The sequence below is a fragment of the Pseudorasbora parva genome, chromosome 17, assembly GCF_024679245.1.
Source record: "Pseudorasbora parva isolate DD20220531a chromosome 17, ASM2467924v1, whole genome shotgun sequence".
NCBI classification, from domain to species: Eukaryota; Metazoa; Chordata; class Actinopteri; order Cypriniformes; family Gobionidae; genus Pseudorasbora; species Pseudorasbora parva.
In genome coordinates, this window is record NC_090188.1 from 4264660 (window position 1) to 4281156 (window position 16497).

The 16497-nt window shown below is 38.8% G+C and overlaps 1 protein-coding gene across 5 annotated transcripts in view; it reads right to left on the reverse strand.

The window, feature by feature from the left end:
* The window catches only part of LOC137044573 (signal induced proliferation associated 1 like 2), a 175711-nt gene that overhangs the window by 11125 nt on the left and 148089 nt on the right, over positions 1–16497 (reverse strand). For 3 of the 5 annotated variants that reach the window (XM_067420635.1, XM_067420633.1, XM_067420634.1), the window contains exons 15-17: positions 13492–13545; positions 10361–10511; positions 4052–4271 (exon numbers count right to left, since the gene is read on the reverse strand). In XM_067420635.1, coding sequence (XP_067276736.1) covers positions 4052–4271; positions 10361–10511; positions 13492–13545 — 425 coding nt within the window. Of the gene's footprint in view, positions 1–4051; positions 4272–10360; positions 10512–13491; positions 13546–14227; positions 16117–16497 lie in introns of those variants that run through there. The other 2 variants (XM_067420636.1, XM_067420637.1) reach the window with 2 other exon arrangements.

Consider the following 16497-nt stretch of genomic DNA (forward strand, 5'->3'; position numbering starts at 1 on the left):
TTTTCCGCTATCTGTTAGTCATTACATCACCTCAGCTCCACCCACATCCCGCCTCTTTGCCCATTTTCTGTTTTCTGGGCAATGACGCGCTGCTAAGATGGCGACGGCCAGCTCGTCTCTACTTTACGCTTCAGAACGGCTCTTCAGAATCATATGGGTGACGTCATGGACAATACGTCGATATTTTTTTTTTTTACAGTCCATGGGGTTTACACAGACATCGGACCAGGATAGACGGAAGCGGCAAGCTCAATTCGGCCCATCTGTCTGGAGGTCATGACGGTCATTGTAATGAAGGCAGTGGGAGTGAAAGTGGCGTGATGAATCGGTCACCTGCTGTATTCAACACATAACGGCTCTTTTTATGAGACCTCAAAGTCGTCTCCCTCCAACACAACTAACAGCAGAACGAGAGCCAGATCGGATCATTCATTTAAGATTTGGAAAGTCTTCAAATATGAGGATGACAGACTACATGAAAGAAGAGAGCCAATCTGACACTGCGCTCCAAAATATGACGCTGCTTTAAAACGTGCACCGAAATAAGGCATATTAGGCAGCAGTCCGGTGCTGAAAGAGCTTTCCTGTCAGCGCTATTAAACTGCTGTCTCTCTCGGCAAATCTCTGGGTTCAGGAACAGAGCAGGAGATCCCTAAACATAGCCTCATTTTTCCATCAATTACATGTGTCCAAACCTCTCATCGTACATCTCTCTCTCTCTCGCCTGATAGACAGGATATGCCATAAACATTTTCCCATCTCACGAAGAACTCACTGTGAAAAGGAAGGAAAAACAGCAGAGCGCTGGAGGTAAACGTGCCTCTCTCTCTCTGTGTGTGTGTGTGTGTGTTTGAGCCTCAGAGGGACGCAATCTGTCAAATTAGACCATTCACTAGATGAGCAAAGTGAGGAAAAAATTCTGCAAACTGCTATCTGTCGAAACAATCAGAAATTTATCACGCGTGACAGCAATCAGCCACCGCGGGCCACTCGAAAAACCAGCAATAAATGAATCATCTCTCACACACTGATCAAACGGTTAAATGTGTTCATAGTAGAGGTCCTTTAGTTGAAACCAAATGAGATGTGATTGTGTGTAACTGTGCATTTATCTGTTATATGTTTCACGTGTCGCTAGCAGCTCATCTAGAGAAGTTTTAGGTTTATAAACTAAAGCTTTATACTGGCACTATGGACACAAAGTGTATTTAGAGACTTAAGTCACACCTAAAAATATAATAATAAATATAATAACTCACAATAATATTTACATTATACTTCTTCGCATAAAAAATATGAATAAATAATATAATTAATTATGATTATATATAAATATAATAACTAGGTATTAACTAAGTATTATTATTAACAGTTAATAATTAGTTAATACAAATAATTTAAATTAAAAGTATAGATTATAAAGACTATATAAATATATTAAATAAAAATTATATGACAATATTATTATATAATTAATATTAAATTGAAATAAATACAGGAAAATATAAATATAGATTAAATATAGATATTATAATTCATAATGTTATGATTATAAATAAGAATTATAATGAACAATATTTTCATTATTAACAATTATTAATTAATATAAAATATAGAAAAATATATAAATATAGAAAAATATAAATACATATTAAACAAAGTTATTATAATTAATAATATTAAAATGAACAATCATATTTTTATTATTAACAATTAATATAATTAATATTAGATTTACATAAATACAATATAAATATAGAAAATATAAATATATATTAAATAAAGTTAATAATTAATACTAATATAATAAAGATTGAATAAAGTATTATAATGAATAATTACAATATTGTATTATCATTAACAATGAATAATTATATATATATATATATATATAGAGAGAGAGAGAGAGAGAGAGAGAGAGAGAGAGAGAGAGAGAGAGAGAGAGAGAGAGAGAGAGAGAGAGAGAGAGAGAGGAGGGAGATATTGTTTTAAATAATTAATAATAATGAATTAATTTAGAACTTATATAAATATATCAAATAGAAGTATTTAAAATGCAATTGATTTCTTACTGAACATTTACAAAAATCCACAAAGCACCAGTGTGAAATGAAGAAAAGTGAAGAGAAAGGATTCTGCAGCATTGGAGCACATCCAGACTCTGGGTTTGATATTTTCTTATCTAACACAATGACATTTATCAATGTAATTTAAGTGTCCAAAAGACTTTGAGCAGCACCCCTTGCACGCGTCTGCATATTGAGAGTGGTGCAGTAACACACATAATCCTGCTCCGGATCCTCAGCGGCTGTGACAGGTGTCCTCTCTGTGCAGAGCAAGAGCTGCTTTAACCGTGACATTTTTCCTCTTCCTGGCTTTTAATTAGGGACGCCATATAAAAGGACTCACACTGCGTTCTGTGCCACACACACTCCTGATTGAGGCGTAGCTGCCTCTCTGGTCAGGAAATAGCCCTGTCTGGTTAACCGTATGGGGCTGAAGCACACAGATCATGATGAGTTTCTAATGGTTTTACAGTGACCATTGGCTGTGGTGCTCCAACTCTCCCCTATGACGCATCTCTGAAATCATATTAGTGCATGTGTGTATTCAGACTGTGTGAAGATCCACCAAGGCAAGCTTGACATTAATGATGTAAAAAATGCCATTGTGTTTTATGTCTCTCGCTACTCGCTGAACAACACATTCAAACTCTGAATATGCAGGAGCATGCACTGAAAAAAAGGATTTTCAGAGAAAGAGCTCTTCAAAATGTTTGGGGTCAGTATGATTTAAAAATATATATACTTTTATAATGATTGATTAAATTGATTTAAAGTGACAGTAAAGACATTTATGTTATATTGCATATATTTTTGACATTTATAGTTTATGAATAAACGTAATTCAGTACAATTGTATGTATTGCTACATTTCTGTTTTGTATGAAATTAATTTAGAATCAACTGTTTCTACCGTTGAAAAATAAACATGTGTACAGACATACAGTACATACACGCACACACACACGCACGCACGCATACACGCGCGCCCACACACACACGTAGTGTTTTATGGGGACTCTCCATTGGCGTAATGTTTTTATACTGTACAAACCGTATTTTCTATCCCCCTACACTGCCCCTGCCCCTAAACCTACCCATCACAGGAAACATTCTGCATTTTTACTTTCTCAAAAAAACTCCTTCTGTGTGATTTATAAGATGTTTTTCTCATGGGGGCCTAAAAATGTCCCCACAAGGACAAGGATTTCGGATATTGCCATCTTTGTGGGGACATTTTGTCCCCATAACGTAGGGATTACCAGGCCGCACGCACGCGCACGCACACACACACACACACACACACACACACACACACACACACACACACACACACACACACACACACACACACACACACACACACACACACACACACACACACACACACACACACACACACACACACACACACACACACACACACACACACAGTACTGGTCAAAAGTTAAACTTTTTTTAATGTTTTTGAAGTTTTGAGAAGTCTCTTATGCTCATCAGGCCTGCATTCATTTGATCGAAAAGACAGAAAAAAAAGTAATATTGTAAAATATTATTACAAATTAAAAAGTTAAGTATTTCTACTTTAAAATGTAATTTATATCAGTGATGCCATGCAGAAATATCAGCATAATTTTTCTCTTCAGTCTTCAGGCACATGATTTTCACACTTTTTATTTATCAAAGAATCCTTAAAAAACGTATTGTACACACATACACATACAAACAAACACACGCACGCACACACACACACACACAAGTACTGTTTATCTGGCATATTGGGTGAGCTTTGTGTTTTGCAGAATCAATGATAGAGACAAATTATAAATATAAAAGAAAAGAAAAAAAATAATTTTGATGGTAATGCAAGGCATTATAAAAGAAGTATGCATGTGCCGCATAAAAATACAGTGTAGGTAGGCAGCTCCGCAGGTTTTGGAGCAGCTGTGCGTTCTGTTTGAGTGGTGGTGTGAGGGTGCAGGACTCACTCTTGAGGTTGGATGCGGGCTGGCTGAGGCTGATGCGAGGTGGCAGGGTGCTGTGGTAGGGCGGAGTGCTGCTGAACAGGATGTCATTGGGCATGGCCTGGTCCAGCATGGAGCTCCGTGAGCTGGCATAGGACGAACCCTTCCTATTACTACACACACTCTCGTCCGAGAGAGTCCGGTACAGGGAGCGCCGCGGTGACAGGCTGCCTGCCGCTGAAGCCTGACCGGAGACACACACCAAACACGTCAACCACAAATAATGAAGGCATGAAGGAAAAATGACATTAACATTAGCTATTTTATTGCAAAACTCTTGCTAAGACATATAAACGCATGTGCACAATCAAAGTCTCCACTATCGCTCTCAGCAGGAGCCGGATAGTACGTTTGTTTTGGACTGAATGCATAGAAAATCCTCATCGTCTTGTGTCGTTAAACAGCAGGATGTTATAAATAAAGCCCGTTCTTTATCTTCAGCTGTGCACTACTGAGAGTGTGTTGCTGCTCTTCCGCTTGTGACTAAAGCAGAGCCATATTTGGTCAGCTGGATGAGAGGGGTAAGTGCGGCCCCGGGGCCCGTGCATCACACAGAGCTCCAGCACATATTAGTCTATTTGAAGGGTTCCTGTAGCTCAAACAGTAGATCATGGGTTCAGTTCCCAGGGAATGCATGAAAATGTATACTTTGAATGCAATCTAAGTTTCTTTGGATAAGTCAAACACTGTCTGCGCTCTAAAACCTAGTGAGCAAGCATCCTTAAAGGGTTACTTCATCCAAAAATTAAATTTATGTCATTAACTCCTCCCCCTAATGTCGTTCCACACCCGTAAGACCTCCGTTCATCTTTAGAACACAGTTTAAGATATTTTATATTGAGTCCGAGAGCGTATGCAAGTGTATGCACACTATACTGTCCATGTCCAGAAAGGGAATAAAAACATCATCACAGTAGTCCATATGAGACATCAGTGGGTTAATTAGAGTCTCTTGAAGCATCCAAAATACATTTTGGTGAACGGTTATTCCCTTTCTGGACATGGACAGTATAGTCTGCATACACTTGCATACGCTCTTTGACTAAATATAAAATATCTTAAAGTGTGTTCTGAAGATGAACGGAGGTCTTACGAGTGTGGACACTCTACATAGTCAATGAATAACACAAATAATAATTTGACAGTGCACCACACTCACAATGACCTTAGCAAGTTACAAGCCAACTACATAAACATTAAAATAAATGACACACAAGTCTGGTAAAATAGTATATATTTTAAAATAGATTCAACTATTTTAGTAACACGTAATAAACATTACTGTTCAAATGTACTTTTATTCAGCAAGCATGCATTCATTCATTCGATCAACAGGGGAAGCAAAAGATTTCTGTTTTAATTAAATGCTGTTGTTTTAAACTTTATATTCATCAAATAATCCTGAAATAAAACATTTCACCGTTTCTTTCCACAAAAATAGGAAGCAGCACAACTGTTTGCAACATTGATCATAATCATAAATGTTTGTTGAGCATCATTCCTGAAGGATCATGTGACACTGAAGACTGGAGTAATGATGCTGAAAATTCAGCTTTGATCACAGGAATACATTACACTTTGCTATATATTCACATAAAAATGCATTATTTTAAATTGTATTCATATTTCACAATTTTCACTTTCTGATTAAATAAATGCAGCCTTGGCGAAAACATTTCGAAACACCCTCAAACATTTCTCTACCATTGTCATCAGTTTTCTTGTTGCAGTGCATTCTGGGATTGCAAAGACATATGCAATGCTAAATATGGACAAAATGCATCTTAGAAAGTAGCATCAGATGAAGCAGGCTTCAAATCAAGATCACACTGTGTGAAGCCTTAATATATGCCGTCTAGGTAGGCAGCTCAGGTAGTCTTATATGTCAAAAATATCCCTGGCATGAGTACAGACAGAGTTAAACACGTACCCATGAGCTAACAGGCATAAACTGTGCCAAAGCTCTTTAGATACATTGTATATGTCTTCCATTCAGAGCGTGAGCCAGAGGAAGTTGGTTCATTCCCAAGCGGAGTCGCTTGATCCTGTTCATTTTATTTATAGCACACAATACGTCTTCCACTATTTGAGACCTGATCAAAAACGCCAGTTTGCTGAATTGCCATCACTGGAGGGAAAGCAGACATCATGGCACACGGGATTGAGCTAAACTAAACGCCTCCGGGCCCGAACGCGCCCTCTGTTTTCACTTCCTTTAGACGAAAATCCCACTCAAATCCCACCGCTGAACCATGAACCACCCTCAATATTTCCTTTAAGTTCTCTCACACACATGCAACTTTATAAGACTGGATCCAGTCTGGTCCTCTCGCATTTAAACAGCCTCAAATGGGATTTGAGAAGCAGCTCCCGCAAAAATAAAACGAGAGCGGGCTTTAGCAAATAAAGCCAGTCTGAGATATTACACCTTCTTAACTCATCTGGAAAACAGGAACCAATGGTGTAAAAACTCCGATTTTTTTTTTTTAAGAAGTCTCTTCTGCTCACCAAAACTGCATTCATTTGTTTAAAAAACAAACAAAAAACAATCAGTAATATTGTGAATCTGTTTCCTATGTGAATATATAGTAAAGTGTAATTTATTCCTGTGATCAAAGCTGAATTTATCATCATTACTCCAGTCTTCAGTGTCACATGATCCTTCACTAATCATTCTCATATGAGGATTTGATGATCAAGAAACATTTATGATTATTATCAATGTTGAAAACAGTTTTGCTGCTTCATATTTGTGTGGAAACCGTGGCTACATTTCAAAAGTTTGGGTAAGTAAGATACTTTTATTCAGCAAGCATGCATTAAACTGATCAAAAGTGACAGAAAAGACATTTACGTTACAAATCATTTCTATTTCTGTTGTTTAGAATATTCTATTCATTAAAGATTTTTTTTAAATGTGTCACAATCTTGTTGAAGCGGTTTTCAGAATAGGTAATAATCATAAATGTTTCTTGATCATCAAATCCTCATATGAGAATGATTAGTGAAGGATCATGTGACACTGAAGACTGGAGTAATGATGATAAATTCAGCTTTGATCACAGGAATAAATTACACTTTACTATATATTCACATAGGGAACATTTATTTTAAAATGTAATATGTTTAGTATTTCTGATCAAATAAAAGCAGCAGAACAGACTTTGTAATTATTCTATATGTGTATAGTAGTATGTAGAATAGTATAGTATACGATACTATAGTGTATAGTGTTCTTAAAGCGTTCTTTCACCTGTTTTATCGTCTAAAGCTCATCACTTGATTGTGTTCAAATAAAGCAAGAGGAGAGAATCATGCAAGTATTGAAAGTATGAATCTTTCAGATCAGACTCGGATCACATTCCTTGAGGAATAAACACTTTCCTCCATCTTCTCTGTGTGTGTAATCTGCTTCTCTACAGCGGGTATAACAGAACAGCGGCCGCTTACTTCTCCCGCTCTCTGCCTGGAAATACCAGATTGACAATGTTTTCCATTCCGGCTGGCGCTCCAGAATGACAGGTCTGTCACCGAGCGGCCGCAGGGGGAGCGTGTGGCCTTTAAAATAAAAACCCTCCGCTACTGGAAATCTGTGATGGTCCAATAACAGCTGCTTTTGTACAAAACAAGCAACTAATGTTTTACAGCATGATAAAAAAACATTATATCACAATGCATAAAACATGTTTACAAATGAAATGGGTTTGAAGCAGTCAAATGTGTTACTAAGTCAGTTAACTTAAATAAAGCTGAAATAAATGAAAATATAAATATTATATGAAAAACTTCTGACAGGAAATAAGTTTAGGTTGAAGCACTAAAATGATCAACTGGAATTTAAATTAAAAAAAATTATAAAATAAATTCAACCTCAAAAAGAATAAAAAATGAAAAAAGCACAGCAAAAATGGAAAATATAAAAATAAAAGCTAACGCAATGTATTAATAAAAACTATAATAGCATTTAAATCATAGTAAAGTAATTTTTTTATTTTATTTTAGCAATTATTTTATTTGGATCTAAAATGTTAAGGGCTGGTTTGAAGCCCATAACCCATTTGGACCAATAAGCAACATCCTAGCAACTATCTGCAAAAAAAAGTAGAGAACTGCAGTTGAAGCACAGATTTTTGAGAGGCTATAATGTGTATGATATCAGGCTGTCGGCTACGCTGGATGAGCCGGTTTAAAGCACACAGCTCCTCACCTCGCCCTAAGAGCACAATGACCCGTCTGCATCTGAGGGCACTGCAACATGACACAAACCATTAACAATAGGGCATTGTGCACCTACTCCAGCCTTTCCTGCCAGATAACAGGCTGTGGGAGAGACGCGGGAACTCGAAAACGCAATTAAGACGGTCTCCAGGAGCAGAGGGAACTTCAAAAACTGACGCTCCACCAACAACTTCCTCCCTTGAAGCCACAAGACGAAGGGAAGAAACGCAGCGAGCGCTCGTCAATCAGCTTACCAAATCTGAATCTGTACGGTCTGAGACTCGTGTTGTCGTGTGTGTGTGTGTGTCCAGAAGCGGCTCTGGCTGATAACACACGCATGTTTGTTCAGCCCTCATTCACTTCACACACTGAGGTTATCAGCACTACAGCCTTGAGTGTGTGTGCGTGCACGTGTGTGTGTGTGTGACATGGCCCGGACTGAGACAGCACTCACATACTAATCAGAGCTGTAAACACCCAAAATCAAAGCGATACCAAAGTGCATATCTAAAACACTATGTTATTACCATGATACTTGTCTAACAAACAGTTACACCTAGAAAAACATGGTATAACCATGATACACTCTTACCAGTTTTATCACATAAAAACATATGACATTATGTTGTCAAAAAACATGAGTACCATGGAAAATGTCTAAAAAAAACACATGCCATTACAATGTTAAATGTCTAAAAAGCATGATATTTAAAAATATGGTAATACCATGGTAAATGTCTAAAAACAAAACCTGGTATTTCCATAGAAAAGACATGCTTACCCTGGTAGATGTCTAAAAAACATGATATTACCATAGTACCATGTCTAAATGCCCTTACCAAAAACACTTCCATGGTACTTCAGACATATACCATGGTATTCTTTGAGAATGATGTAAAGAGCTATATTTCAGTACCATGGTGTATTTCAGAGTACCATACTATTTGGATCTAGTAAACATGATCTCAGTATGTACTTATGAAGCATGAAGTATGCATAATATAAAGCTATACTGCATCTGCACACATATAGCCTGACAAGCCAGACCCACATCAAGAAGTTTGGTCTGGAAACTCACCATTGGCAGCTCAATCAGAGGGGCGGATAAACGGCTGTCTTTCAAACTCCCTCTGCACGCGATAGGATAGCACTACAACCAACCAGAGCAATGAAGGTGAAGCAGAGCTTGTTGATAGATTAAACATTCGCGGTATCCGGTCGGCTAAACTCAGAACACATCTTCCCTTTTTAAGAATGACTTCAGTGCCGTTCTTTGTTCTTTTCTCAGAGAAAAGCTTAACTCCAAGTCGTCCAGAGTCGCGGTCAAAGCTGATTCGAAAGACCGCCGCTCGCCAGTTTCTGTGTTTAGTAGAAGCAACTCGGCCGTCGTCATTATGGCCCCGCCCACCGACTCTATACACGATGTGATTGGCCCGGCAAGAGTTAGGCGATTACAGCTCAGAAGGGTATTGAGAGTTGCTAGACGACACTCGCAGGCAGATTAGATTTGCTGCCGCTAGGGTGCTTCTAGATTTCTAGGCTAGCACACATATACACTGACAAAATATGTAGGATTAACTTTTACAATTTAAAGGAAGTGTATGTAAGATTGTGGCCAAAACTGGTATTGCAATCACTTTCAAATGACTGTAGAGCGGTGTATCCCCCTCCCCCTGACTCGAGGTTGCCAGATTGGTGTTTGTAGATCTGCAGCTGTGGTAACTAGAGCAGATCTGGCAACCCGAATGAAACACTACTGACTTCGTGATTGGTCGATAGGTGGAGGGCAGAGCTTCAGGCCAAAACACAACATGTCAACATCAACATCAGCTGAGGGCTGCAACAACAACTTTTAAATGACAATATCCTGGCCGGACTACTGTAGTCAGTGATATAAGTATTTGAAATGAACATGATTTCTTAATGTCTAGTGACATATCAGGGCCATTTTATGATTAATTAAAATACATTTCTTACATACTGTTCATTTAACAAATAATTACAAAGAAATGCAAGTAGGAAGACTGAAATAATATTGCATTCTCGACAGCGTACCTTCCTGTGGCCGCTCTCTCCAGGTGGGCTTTCAGGCAGCATCATCTTCATATATTCTTCTTTAGACATGTTGGGCTGTAGACCCGCGTCCTTCAGTTTGTCCCGTCCTCTCTCCTGAAGCCGGCAGGACGTCTCTCCGGCGTACAGCTGCCTGTGGGAACAAACACGGATCATAAACGCAGGGCGATGAAGCCCAGCGCGGAATTCAGGAGTGAGGGAAGAACCAGGGATACTCATGCTAGAGGATCGAGGGTTTGTCTGTCTTAGTCTTTTATTCTATAGCATGTGTGACAGTGAGTGTTACAGAAGATGTGTAGATGCGGCTGGTCAGTGTAATGTTAATCAGTATCACACACAACATTAAACTAACATTTTGAGCATGTTTGTAACACATCCTTCCATCAGGAAAAAAGGAGGAAGGGCAAAAATAATGGCGGGGAGCAATCTGACCTTTATAGTGTTGTGACTGGGTGCAGTGTGTGTGTGTGTGTGTGTGTGTGTGTGTGTGTGTGTGTGTGTGTGTGTGTGTGTGTGTGTGTGTGTGTGTGTGTGTGAGTGCGTGCATGCTTGTGTGTGTGTGTGTTTATGTGACTGGCAGGGTGTTAGATAGCTGTCAGACAGAATGCACAAACAAACATACACACAAGGACTAAAACTAAACCTGAATAACACATGAAATCATATATTAAATTAAGCTACACTATGTTGACAGTATCTGGAGCAGTTTAAACATTAAATATGTTGATAGAGATTAACAACTGAATATATGGCAGACTGCAAAAACACATGTGATGAACTAGTCTTCAAAAAGATAATAAATAGTAACAATAAAATGAATATGCTAAAATTGTGTGCGCATATACACAGTTCTTGTCAAAAGTTTGGAAACATTACTATTTTCAATGTTGTTTTTTTCAAAGTCTCTTCTGCTCATCAAGGTTGCATTTATTTGATCAAAAATACAGTAATATTGTGGAATATTATTACAATTTAAAATAATGGTATGTATATAAGAATATATTTAATAACTTTTTATTCAACAATGAATCCTGAAAGAAATATCCCTCAAAAAATATGAAGCAGCAAAACTGTTTCCAATATGAATAATAAATCCTCAAATGAGAATGATTTCTGAAGGATCATGTGACACTAAAGTCTGGAGTAATGATTGTAAATTCAGCTTTTGATCACAGGAATGAATGATATTTTAAAGTGAACTAAAATAGAAAACCATTATTTTAAATTGTAATAATATTTCACAATATTTCATTTTTTTAAATCAAATAAATGCAAGCTTGATGAGCAGAAGAGACTTCTTTCAAATGTAAGCAGCGTCTAAAACCTTTTGAGCTTGTCCACTTTCAACCACTTCCAGAGGTAGTTGAAAAAACATTAGTCGCAAAGACGTCTACTCTCCAGCTGACTGACCTAATGGGTAAACATTACGAGACGAGACAGGATTGACATTTTGTCGCCTGGAGACTCAAGTTTGGTTTAAAGAAGGAAAACATACTAAGCAAGATTTTCTCTCACCATTCCTGATTTCTAACACACACACACAGCATTCGGCTGGTTTTGCGTCTGTCACAGCGGAAACGAAAGCTGATGCTCTCCGTATGTTTTTCTGTCATCTTTTTTCGTGTTCATATGCAAATTGCGGTATTTATTTTGCCCATTAGATTGAAAGATCTGAAGAAGCTTATAAATGTATCTGCCATAGATCCATAGACCTAGAAATCTAGACGCACCCTAGCGGCAGCAAATCTAATTTGCAGCGACTGTAGTCTAGCAACTCTCCATAGACTTGTGAGCTGGAAAAACCAAACTCTGGTCAGCCCAATCACATCGTGTATAGAGTCGGCGAGGGCTTAACATAATGACGGCAGAGTTGCGGAGGCAGAGGTTACGCCTGCTACTTAAAAACAAAGAAGCCGGCGAACGGCGGTCTTTCGAATTAGCTTTGGCCACGACTCTGGAAGACTTAAACTTTTCTTTGAGAAAAAAACAAAGAAGGGCACTGAAATCATTCTTAAGAAGGGAAGATGTGTTCAGAGTTTTGCCGACCGGATACAACTTAAGTTTAATGATCAACTCCGATTCACGTTGCTCTGGTTGGTTGTAGCGCTATCCAATTGCGTACAGAGTGAGTTTGAAAGAGTTTGAAAACAGTTTATCACACCCCTCGATTGAGCCCTGCCAATGGTGAGGTCCCAGACCCAACATCTTGATGTGGGTCTGGCTAGTCAGGCTACGCCATAGACCCTCTCTTCAAAGAAATCAGGACAGAAGTGGTCAAAAGTGGACAAAAGAGACGGATTTAAACACCAGGTGTAAACGAGAATGTGTCTGCCTCATCTACTGTTCGACCAAAACACATCTTTATATGAATTTCACTTGTATTGGACCCGGTGCAATTTATATACATTTTCTACATAATAAGTGTCAAGGTTTTATTGTTGTAACTGGTTTAAAAACTTGAATGTACTAGTATATATTGCAATATTCAATGGCGAACATCTTGTTACTGACCCAGAATCAGCCTCCACAAACTTCCACAGGGAAAACAATGACAGGCATTTCCATTAATAGCTTAATTTCTTTTAGAAAGTAAAATACAAAAAGTAAAGGTGCTGCTGCTGAGTTAAAAATACTTAGTAAGTGTGTAAATACTGGAGGAGAGTTAATTAATACTGTGAGAAGGTCACATTCAGACGGTGCAGTGAAATCTGTGTGTCCTTTACACATTCAGTTTAGCCTAAAAAATACATCTGAGCAATGCAGCAATAGTGAAGAGGCCGTATTAAAACTCAGTCAAAGCCCGCAGGCGCAGGACAGTGTCATCACAGCTGTCTGGCACTAGCGCCGCGGCTTCTACACACATGGTGACCCATTGGCCTTTACTGGTGTATGTGTCTATGAGCAACTGTTGATATGAGCACTACAGGCTACGTCTGAGCCTGACAGAAACTGTCGAGGTGAGCACGGAGAGGAGGGTCGGTGCGGCACAGCGGGGAGAATTTCAACTCCAGACATTTACACTCAGTGAGGAGAACAGAAAGGTCAGGGGTCAAAGGGGAAAGTTCACTAACAGTGTGAGCACAAACATACACAGTGGGGGTGTGTGTATGTACCTGGACCGCTCGGCTAGAGCCTTCAGAAGGAAAGACAACAAGCTCTCGGCTCCACTGAGCAAAAGAAGCCGAGGAAGGTAGAAGAAACAGAGAATAAGGTTAGCAGTTGGTGAGAGGTTTATAGTGTCAAGACACAGCAAACGGGAAAAAAGCTTCATTAGCAGGCACGAGAAATGCGAGCGATATTGGATGATTTGTCTAGAGGCTGAGTTGCGTAACGTGAAATAAGCAAAGAATGGAGGTGATAACTGCATTGCAAGGCTTCTTTCATAACAGCTGGGGAGGAAAAACAGCTCAGCCGTACCATCAATCTAAGAAGAACAAAAGGCATTACTGGAGAGATGGACCTGAGAGAGTTTCAACAAGAGCACTCGCTCTTCTCACTGAATGAGGACTAAACATAGACGTCTATTGTTTCCAGATGAGTCTAAATACAATAGATAGAATGATAGATTGATTGATTGAAAGACAGAAAGTTAGAACGACAGACAGACAGACAGACAGACAGACAGACAGACAGACAGACAGACAGACAGATAGATAGATAGATAGATAGATAGATAGATAGATAGATAGATAGATAGATAGATAGATAGATAGATAGATAGATAGATAGATAGATAGATAGATAGATAGATAGATAGATAGACGGACAGATAGACAGAAAAACGGATAAACGGACAGACAGATAGATAGATAGATAGATAGATAGATAGATAGATAGATAGATAGATAGATAGATAGATAGATAGATAGATAGATAGATAGATGGATGGATGGATGGATGGATGGATGGATGGATGGATGGATGGATGGATAACCTATTGCAGAAAGTTTTTTTGTCCTTGAAAACTGATCTTGAATTGCTTGATGATTGTGCCAGCGGAGAGATTAATTGGATAAAAAGAAGTGAGAGACCTTGGCCGGTGGCTAAATCCAGCCTCGGAATAGATTGGTCTCTCCTGGCCTTTTAAACCAGACGCTTAATGAGTCACGCTGGCACAAGCTTGGAGGGCAAGATTACATTTAATCAAATCTAAAGCACAACCTAATTGTTCACATTAGGAAATCACAATACAACTCTTTTTAAACATAGTTTTACTGGAGTGCTTAACACGCTCTAGAGATTTCGGGGTCTCTGAATATGTGGTAATGGCCAATGGTAAATTAAATTATACAACAAATTACTCTCATAAGTGTTTTAGCTTTTAAAAAGCTGCTTTTAGTGGCCTAAACATTTAAATATATTTTTTAAATCATACTAGCAGATGCATCCTATTTAGTTATGCACTGATATGGAAATTTTGGTTAATATTGATTATCGATGATTTTTTTATATTTGGTCTGTCTGAATTCTTAATTCTGATTGGCTGGAAGGACTCGTCACGTTTTCAGCCTCTCAACAGCATAAAAAAAAGTATTTTATAGTTTTCAAACTATTATTACATTGATGAATTGTATATGTTTTATGATTTCAATTATTTAGACATGCTTTTTGATTACTAAAATTTAATTTAACCATTACAATGGAGACAAACAAAATTCAAATGGAAAAAACGAAATCCAGAAAAAAAAACGAAAAACTGAATATGTAAAAAATGAAGCCCTACTAATAGAGAGATGCTGCACAGAATCAGGTCACACACACACACACACACACACACACACACACACACACACACACACACACACACACACACACACACACACACACACACACACACACACACACACACACACCTCTCATTCCCTCTCTCTCTCGGCTAAATAATTCAAAATAAATGTCTTGATTCAATCAAGGAAATGTAACCTTCCCACACGACTTTACCTCTGAGTCTGATTTAAGGAGGACAGAATGCTAGATCTAACAAGTCAGAGCTGACAAACATAACCATCGTTTTAACCCAGTCAAATTTAATACTGAAAGGCCTACACATCAATAACATGCTTTAAAGGAAAATGCCGACTTTTTGGGACTTTAGCTTATTCACCGCATCCCCCAGAATTAGATAAGTCCATACATACCATTCTCATCTCTGTGCGTGTCATAACTCTGTCTCACGCACCCACCACTAGCCTATAGCTCAGCACAAAGACTGAAGGTAAACGGCTCATTCTAGCCTGCTGCTCAATAAGTGACAAAATAATGGCAACAATATCCTATTTACATGTTGTGATGTGTGTAGTTACATCGTGTACTAAGACTGAGGGAAAATTTAAAGTTTACATTTTCTAGGCCGATATGGCTAGGAACTATACTCTAATTGCTGCTTCATAATCAGGGAACTTTGCTGCCGTACCATGAGTGCAGCGGCTCAATGATATTAGACAGCGGCTGAAAATAGTCAAACTTCCGTCAACATAACCAAGGTGACAACCTGCTTGCACAGAGAGCGTGCTGGGGACTATTTTACACATCCACACACTCACCCACACTCGGACTGAATTGGGGGCTCGTCCGGGATCAGTTTGTCATCGGGCCTCCTATGGTGGTGGTGTGTGTGTGCGTCAGTGCTGGGCCCGGGCTCCTGGCTACTGTGGGGAACGGCCTGGGCTCCGGAAAGTTCTGGAGAGGACGTGAGCTCGGAGCTGTGGGGTAAGGGGCTGCCGGAGTGGTGAGAGCCACTGGTCAGCGCACAGGGGATAGTGAAACGTGAGACCCAAGCATCAAAACAATATGAAATGACATCCTGTACTAATTCATTTAAGCAGCGGTGGTTAGATGAAGAAGGGAAATAAATATACAGGTCTGAAAACGCCCTAAGAGTAATTAGATCAATAGTGATCGATCGCCTGGGCTCTGTCTAAGAGACAGTAGGTGGATTCTGCATTGGCGGTGCTCTGTTCGGGCATCTTTTGAGATGCATTCACAAGACAAACATTCACTCAAAAACACACACACACATCAGAACTGACAACATGGCTACGAGCAGGACCCTGACCTTTCTACAAAAACATAACAGCTGCCATTCTCTCCGGTCCATCTCAAAGAGACTCTCACCATTT